The sequence below is a fragment of the Vanessa tameamea genome, chromosome 5, assembly GCF_037043105.1.
Source record: "Vanessa tameamea isolate UH-Manoa-2023 chromosome 5, ilVanTame1 primary haplotype, whole genome shotgun sequence".
Classification (NCBI taxonomy): Eukaryota; Metazoa; Arthropoda; class Insecta; order Lepidoptera; family Nymphalidae; genus Vanessa; species Vanessa tameamea.
Window position 1 is genome coordinate 13,348,925 of NC_087313.1, and position 8,607 is coordinate 13,357,531.

General features: G+C 33.3%; 1 protein-coding gene across 1 annotated transcript; it reads left to right on the plus strand.

Annotated features, from left to right (window-relative positions):
• The first annotated feature begins 3,551 nt into the window (after positions 1-3,551).
• Positions 3,552-8,391, plus strand: LOC113404459 (innexin inx7). The gene is made up of 8 exons (XM_026645353.2): positions 3,552-3,706; positions 4,443-4,735; positions 5,138-5,315; positions 6,258-6,405; positions 6,491-6,680; positions 6,980-7,130; positions 7,224-7,413; positions 7,747-8,391. Exons 2-8 carry the CDS (start codon positions 4,496-4,498, stop codon positions 7,907-7,909), a joined length of 1,260 nt encoding a protein of 419 aa, XP_026501138.1. The 5' UTR covers positions 3,552-3,706; positions 4,443-4,495; the 3' UTR covers positions 7,910-8,391.
• The last annotated feature ends 216 nt before the right edge of the window (positions 8,392-8,607 follow it).

Sequence of the window (8,607 nt, forward strand, 5' to 3'; positions counted from 1 at the left end):
TATTCGTAATCCGAATCACCGTTTATCTATGATTAGAACTATCAACACTCAAACTTAGTTAATCCTTTAACCCAGAGAGTTAATTATAAGAAACGAATTTATCACGCGATTTTTATTGACTTCTGATTAGAATTAGACGACGTAGAGTTATTTAAGTTCTGATTAATCTAATGATTTATTGACAAAACAAATTAGAGCTTACGGTGATTAGTACTGTGCCACTTTATTAAAGAAACTGCTACATCAAACGGTATGTGCTTAATTTTGTGCAAGTCTAGGTGGGTATGAAACACTTTCAACCGCCTTATATTAAAACTTTTAAGTGCTGTTTCGGTTTAATATTGAGTGTGTTAATGTACTTACGGGTTCCAAGGGACAAATCATCTAACTTTCCAGGTTTTTTAGGTGTAATTACGCTGTACGTAGTGGTTTTTTTTTTGCAGTTTTCTAAAACAAAGGTGACTACTATCAGGTGACCCATTTTAGTGACTATTTTCTTAATATATACATACTAATATTATAATATATAATAAAGCTGCCTGGATATAAAAACATGCAGGCACATCACACTACGAAAATAAAAGAAGATACACCAAAGGCACGGACAGTCTGTCGTCGTCGAACATCTGTGGATACTATAAGACAATATAATAATAATCTATACTAATAAGTTACTCTGTCTGTAAACCCTAAAACTTGAGCAAAGCCGCGGACGACAACTAGCAAAATCCATATTATATTCATATTATAAATGCGAAAGTAACAGACAGACAGCTGTCTGTCTGTCTCGCTTTCACGCCAAAACTACTAGACCGATTTAAATGAAATTTGGTACACAAATAGTCTAGAGCCTGAGAAAGGAAAGCATGGTGTAAAGGGTTGAAAAGGGGGATGAAAGGTTGTAAGTTGTTGAAAGTATTGTAATTTTTAGAACTAGAAGCATAAAACTTATATTTTAGGCTGTACACTTATAAACTAACTTATCATGACACCCACGAAATTCTACCCCTAAAGGGGTGAAACAGGATTTGAACGTTTGTATGGATGTCCGTAATTTTTTAAGTTAGAAACATGAAACTTCATTTTTGGGATACTGATTAAAAATGAGTTCATACGTATTTAAGTTTTTCTGGATATTTTACGCCTAAGGGGAGAAATAGAGTTTGACATTTCGTATACAGGTTAGTCTGGAAGTCCGTCATATTGAAGTTAAAAGCAAGAAATTTTATTTTTAGGCTACCGATTAAAAATGAGTTGATTCGCATTTAAGCGTTTCTGGATATTCTACCCTAAGGGCTGAAATACACACCAATGTGGTATACAAAGAGGTCTTACATTAACGTAATATTTTAAGTTAATTTGTAAATATATTCATATTCTACGCGGGCAAAGCCGCGGGTAACAGCTAGTACATATATATTCTAGGGTTAAGAGATTGTTAGTTTGTTTGACGCGCTACTAATCCAATTTGGAGTATTATTTTTCGTTTGCACATTTATTGAGTTTATAAACTATACTAGCATTAAATAAAAAAGGGGCGAAGAATCAACGAAATTCAAACAAATTGCGTTCCATGTCGATTGGTCATATTGTCACACCGATTGGTTCAGTAGTTTTCACGTGATTGACGCACAAATTTGATATAGACACCTAGTTTTAATACTTTGTAATGACATTGTTACAGATAACACACTTGATCCACGTCTGGGTTTGAGCAGTAACGTGAATGAAAATGTGCAGAGTAGCTACGTTTAAGGAAGTCTCTCTTGCTGTTTATGATTCCTAGGAATAGGCGGTAGATTCAAATGTTTTCGTTGAGGACATTAGTAGTTAATATGGTATTACTCGCCGCTACGTCTAGCTGTGTTTGTTAAACGGCAACATCATATTGTATGAATAAAATCATACTGGACATGGGTGTCTATGTCGGGTTAATTTCTGAAAGTAATCCAGAAGTTTTATCATATTATGTTCTTTTATAAAAATGTGATTGTTATTGAATGTTAATTATATTCTGGAAATACATCCAGAATACTTAATTTTTCGCTTTTAGTTTTTCATTTAATTGATTTCAGGAATCTCACTACGCTATATAACAGGTAGTAAGGTAAGGCAGTGAAATCAGTTGATTAATTTAAGTGTCAAATAAATCGTAATGTATATATAACATTGTCAATGTAAACAAATTGGAACAAAAAAAAATTATACGCTGGTTTGTTTCAATTCATCTCGTCCTAGTGGTGGAAATAAAACGTGGTGATATAACATATTTTTCAAGCTAAAATTCTGCCAAATATGTATTCAGATCCATGAACGCGCATTAGATTAGCGTAGTGCTATCAGCTAGTAGTAGTAGCTCCTCAACAGGAGCTGATGGAGACAAAGTTGCGCTTGACATGAGTGTGTAAACAATGTTTCGCGTAGTTTAGTATGGGGGTTTGCGCAGATGGCACGGGCAAGTGGTTCGCTGGTCGAGGAGAACGACTTTGCTCATGATATTTATCACATGAGTATAATTATTGTCGTGTTAGCTTTAAATGTATAATAAACCAAATTTAATAATTTCTTTAATTTATTATTAGTAGTGTAGTCTTTTCCCCTATTCCGTGTTAATATCCCGGGTCACAATACGCAGTTGCCTTAGTCAGCCATTTTTGTATTGGTTGTAGTTAGTATAAAAATGAGAATTATCTTTCGACAAATCGTATCTTTACAGTCAAAGGATACTTCAAATAGGGCCTCAAAATGCAACGCGTCAACTCATTTGCATGATAAACTACGAGATATTTTATCTTCAGAGATACATACGCTCGAGCGATGCGATCTTTAGATAAATTCCATTACAAAATTTGCACATTAAATGTATATTTTTCGAAATTTAAAACAAATAAATTTTGTAACAACACAAAATGCATTTCTTTGAAAGATGAAAGAAGCCTTCTAGTTAAGTGTACCAATTAACCTAAAAGATCTCTTTTATATAAGATGAAGATGGGTTGGAATGCAGAGTACCAGGTACCTTAGCGCACCTTAGAAGAGACTCAGCACTCCAGCAGGGGATTACGATAGGCTGTGTAATATTATATATACTAATTAAATAAGATACAATTTAAGATTCTCGCAATGTTTTCCCCGTCAAGCTATGGTAGACTAAGAAGCCCTCGAGAAAATCTTTGTTGTGTAGAATGAAATTAAACTTCATAAATTATTAAAAAAAAAAATACCTAGAGATTTATGGCATATTATGCACGCTGCATAACTGTCTCTGCAGTCTAGTAAATCGTCGAATATTGATCAATCACATCAACGAATCTGAAATGAAAATAGTGACTGACGTGACATTTCATTTAAAACGAATGAAAGTACAGATAAACAAAGTAATAACATGTAGAATTAATTTCGAAGCTGACATAATTTTGCATAAACATGCTATGTTCATTTGAATTCTCATAATTCAAATTACAGAAAACATGCAATAGCGACCTGCTGGCTCGGATCAATAAAACGCCTTTAGCTGTCGAAATCGTATTATTGTCTATCAGTAGTATCTTATCATAATCAAATGATAGCGCTGACATACAGCACTTGGCTGAAGTGTGAAGCGCACGCAGTTACGCGTACCGCTTTTGTTTTAAATTTCGGTGATTACTGTTCGTGATAAGTTAATGCAAGTTTGATAACTATAGAAGGGTGTGGAAGGAACAAGGTGAGTTATGGAATACTATATTCTAGAAGTTTGTCGTTATGTTCACTAAAGGTGTTAATAATTGGACATTTGAAGTGATATGATTTAAGATTGATTTAGGGCTATTTTCTTGTAAAATATGATTTCCTTGGTTACGAGTGGTAAAATTGTCTGATTCGAGTTAATTTTTTTTTATTCAAAGACTATCTGTCATATCATGTTATTCGTTACCTTCTGGATCCGTAAGCAGCATGATAGCTTTTGAAGTACGTATTGTTTTTTTTTTCATCATAATCGGGCATTAGTCATATCCATTTAAATTTTATAATAAATCATACCTAAATAGCAAAAAATTTAATTTATTAATAAAGAGGTTTTATTTTATATGTATTAAGGAAAGCGAACTCTTTTTTACAAGGCAGTATTAAGTCTGTTAATTATTGTTAGTATTGCAGAGTATGAGGTGAGTGTTCCTAAATTACTAGATGAACATAAATTGTCTTACTTATATGCGCTGTTTAGAGGAGGTTCTGTTAAACCCTGATTTATCTCTTTCTGTCATCATTGATTTGATATTTGAAAGAAGAACACACCCAATTTTTCATCAACCACGTCTAATATATACCAATCTAAACCTGTAGACAATTATCTCGCTTTTTGTATTGGTACTATAATTTAAAATAATTATAGAGACATACTATCTAACTGATGAAATATTGTAAATACAATCAATACATGTAAACTCTTTTAATTTTAGGAGCCGGAAAGCAGATGATTTAGGACGTAAATGACATAGTGGACTAAATCAAAATGTTGGCGGCATCTCTGAGCACGCTCACGCCGCGTATACGGTTCAATTTTTCTAAGCCAAAGATAGAGAATTTTGTATTCAAATTACACTATAAACTTACTGTCACCATACTCCTGGCTTTCGTTATCTTGGTTTGCGGAAGGGAGTACTTTGGAGAACATATCAAATGCATTTCAGATCAAGGAGTTCCTAAACATGTTATACAAACTTATTGCTTCTTCATGGCGACTTTTACAATTGTAAGTTTTTAATTGTATCATTAAATTGTTATTAAGGTATTTCAGAAATCTATAAATTCAGTGATATAAATGTGAATGTGAACCAATTTTGTGACATTTGTTAAGAAGCAAGCGTGAACCAAAAGGAAGGGCGAACTACGCAAGTTCTAGAAGGATTTTCGTCACAAATTGAATAACACGTGGAAGAGGCCGCAGGTTCACCTCCTTACATACAAGTTAGACGGTGAAACGGTCACAAATACGGTTGAACCCTAAAATATCTCATAAACTAAATCATAAATATGCAGATATCCTAATTATATTTTCCTTTAGTTAAAAATTGAACAATAATACATATTTGAGAAAATGTCTAGTTGTTCTATGTATAATTTCGTGGACCACTCTAAAAAACCAAACTATCAGGTCCGGCATTACAACGAGAGTCTTCTTGAAGGCGGTTTCTTGCCTCACCCGGGTGTTGGTCCTATTCTTGCCACGGATGAAACATTGCACCACACTTATTACCAGTGGGTGCCTTTCGTACTCTTCATCCAGTCAATCTGCTTCTATTTGCCACATTACGTATGGAAGAAGAAAGAAGGTAAGTTAAAACGTGTTTTACATAAATATAATTAATTAGTTTTATTCAAGTCTGAGTAGATACCACTCATCACATATACTGCCACCTACTAGCAATACTTTGTGTATTTCGGTGTGAAAGGTGAGTGAGTCAGTGTACCTAACTATAGGCACAAAGGAGATAACATTTTAGTTATAAAGGTTTGGTGGCGCATTGGCTTTGCATTTCTTACAGCATAGTCCTACCTAACTATAAAAATAACATTATATTGCCTCAGTTCCTTTTATGGCATATCTGGTTTGTGAGAGAGGGACACAGCATATTTCAGTCTCAGCACGTCTATTAAACGTTACTGAATAAGAGGGAAAATCAAAACATTTAGTCTCGTGGTAAAAAATGAAAATATTGTTCCGTTTATTTTTTCTATAAATTAATGTTATAGTTTTATATAGATTTTTGACTATTAAATCTTAAATATGCGTCAAATAGAATGTCAGTGCTATCTTATCTAAATAATTCAGGTTAATGTTAAGAATTCTGAGAAAAATGTGTGATGTTTTATGGTTGTGTTTATTTTTTAGCATTTTTTCAAGACATGTAGGTTGTTAGGTTTGAACATACTTTTGTCTGTGCAAATAGCTTAACATATCAAAGTTTCCTAAATGTAAACTATAACATTTCATTTTTTATTTTCTGAGTAAGCATACCGGATCACCTGGGACGGCCATGTCTATAATTAGCTGTCTACGCTATTTTCAGATTGCAAAGAAACATAAACAGTGACAATTAACACTGTAATTTCTAATTATTTACTTCGAAAATAACTTATGTTTCAGTTAAGTATTTTAGTGTAACAGATCCGCTTGACAGTTTTATCGTAATATCTGACTTATTTCTATCAGACAGATTAGTTGCAAATAAATAAAACACTTTAATAGTGATTGAGTATTGTTTGTTTTGTAGGAGGTAGGATAAAGGCACTCGTGGATGGATTGCAATACGCAAGCTTAGCGTTAGCAGAGGAAGATATGAAATTCGGCGCTACAACAGTACCTTCTAAAAAGACCATAGAGAATCGAATTGATGTCATAAAGAAAGATATCATACTAAGGTATTTTGGTAGTCTTTATTTATTAATTGAAATCTTTATATAGTTATTTTAAGTCTGTTGAAAACTTTTTTTTATTTTCCATCAGGTTACGTGTTAGCAGAACTTGGTCGACTTGGCTGGTGGCGATGGAAGTGGTCAACTTGCTTCACGTTATGTTCCAAATTTGGATGATCAATTTGTTCCTTAATGGGAAATTCATCAGCTTAGGAGCGAGCGTGCTTCGATACAAGGAATGGAGTATGATTGCAGATCCACTAGAGACGATCTTCCCCAAGGTGACACATTGTATGAACAGTAGAATAGAATGTACAGTCAGCATGAGTGGCGACCAGTGTTGATATCAATGAATGTTAAAATGATTTCACTCCAGGAATTATGTCTAATTTTGAAATAATGTAACAGACATTCGATGAACACAAAGTATCAATAATGATTTTCACAATAAATTATTAGAGGAAATGAATTTTATTGATTAATTGAACTTTTTTGATGAAATTGCCATCTTTTACCATCTTTGTTAGTTTCAGGCGAAAAGGAATATTTATATCACGTTGACTATGTTACCCTTTTGTAGGTCACGAAGTGCACGTTCCATAAATTTGGTCCCAGTGGCTCGATCCAGCAGCACGATGCACTCTGCGTGATGGCTCTCAATATCATCCACGAGAAGATATACGTCGTACTTTGGTTCTGGTTGTTGTTCCTCTTTATCGCTTCTGCGCTCGGTAAATATACATTATTTATATTGCGAAATACTGAAAGGGGAACCTAAAACGTCCTTTGCAGAGATGATTACAACTTGCTTTTATTTGTTTCAGCTGTTATTTGGCGTATAATTTCGTTCTTCTTGTATCGTCGTTCACTAAGATTCAACGAGCTGTTGCTACGTCATGCCTCGCATAGAAAATTCAATCCTTACAATGTGATACAAGTAGTAAACGGCTGTAAATTTGCAGATTGGCTCTTCTTATATTATCTCGCAAAGAATATGAAAGGAATTGTCTTCCAGTAAGTTTCCGATATAAATTTTATTTTTAGCTGGTAGGTTGAGGGGAAAATAGTGTATCTGATGGTAACTGGTTACCCTCTGGCGTTGTAGGTGAAAACCATCCTTTACGTTTATTTAGCTGTTAGACCAAGATATCTGACCCTTGTGCTATTAATTAAACTGGCTAAACAAAATTTTGATATTTTGTTATGATTATTATATTACCTATATGAGGTACCTTATAGACTTTTTAATTATAATCTATTTTTATTACCTTCGATATGCATATATTTCATCTCAATTTAGTTTTGTAAATAGTTTAGACGTTTTTCATAAGTTTTTCGTTCTTCTAGGCAATTGTTTGAGCGCTTAGCAGAGGAGTTGCAGAAAAGAGACATGCCATTTGATCAAAATGGCCACGAGGAAAAAGGTGCAGAACCAGTACTTTTAGGAAAAGTTGATTATGCAGATGAAACACTCCCTTTGAAACAAGACTTAAAGGAGAAATCCAATTAAAATTGTAACTTAACTAAGCTGTGATAGCGAAATACGATATAACTCATTTTGTGATCAGCTTTTGTAGCGATGCTCAAATCTTAAATTTTACGAAATTTTACACGACATTTATAACAGAGATTTTCAGTGGCATAATGCGAGATTCTTGAAAAGACAATAATATTATGTAAATATTTAAAAATTACTTTAAGATTTTGTTCAAACAAGAATCCTTCTCCGTAAAGACATGAACAAAATGATATTCAAAATGTCTTTATTACAAAATCTTTAATAAAATTATAGATTGTAAGGTAGGTAGAGTAAGTTATAACGAACCAGGGTATTGAAAAGACAATCAACCTCAGTTTTTCAGCCATATGGTCGGCCTTATAGTTGACCTTAAAAGTTAAAAAAAAAAAAACAATTCGTTAATAGCTTCATTGATGTTTGCACACATAAAATTGAGTAAAGAATACATCGAGCTGACGTTGATGAAACACCAATTGCGTTAATTGATGTCATTGATGTAGTTTGTTGAAATTGGTTCAATTTTATCGTTAGAAGATTTGTTTTATTCACTACATGCTTATTTGTAAATATATACGTTCTAAATGACAGTGAAAAAAGACGTTTTGTGGTTAACATTTTCCAGTGTTAGTTATTTATTGTTATTATTTCACATGATAGCTTTGCAATTGTACAATTTGATGTTTGTTTCC

Excerpts from the sequence above, each read along its gene's own strand:
- LOC113404459 (XM_026645353.2), top strand. The coding sequence starts at position 4,496 with ATGTTGGCGGCATCTCTGAGCACGCTCACGCCGCGTATACGGTTCAAT. Across the intron at positions 6,681-6,979 it reads TAGAGACGATCTTCCCCAAG|GTCACGAAGTGCACGTTCCA; the intron begins GTGACACATTGT and ends ACCCTTTTGTAG. Across the intron at positions 7,131-7,223 it reads CTTTATCGCTTCTGCGCTCG|CTGTTATTTGGCGTATAATT; the intron begins GTAAATATACAT and ends TATTTGTTTCAG.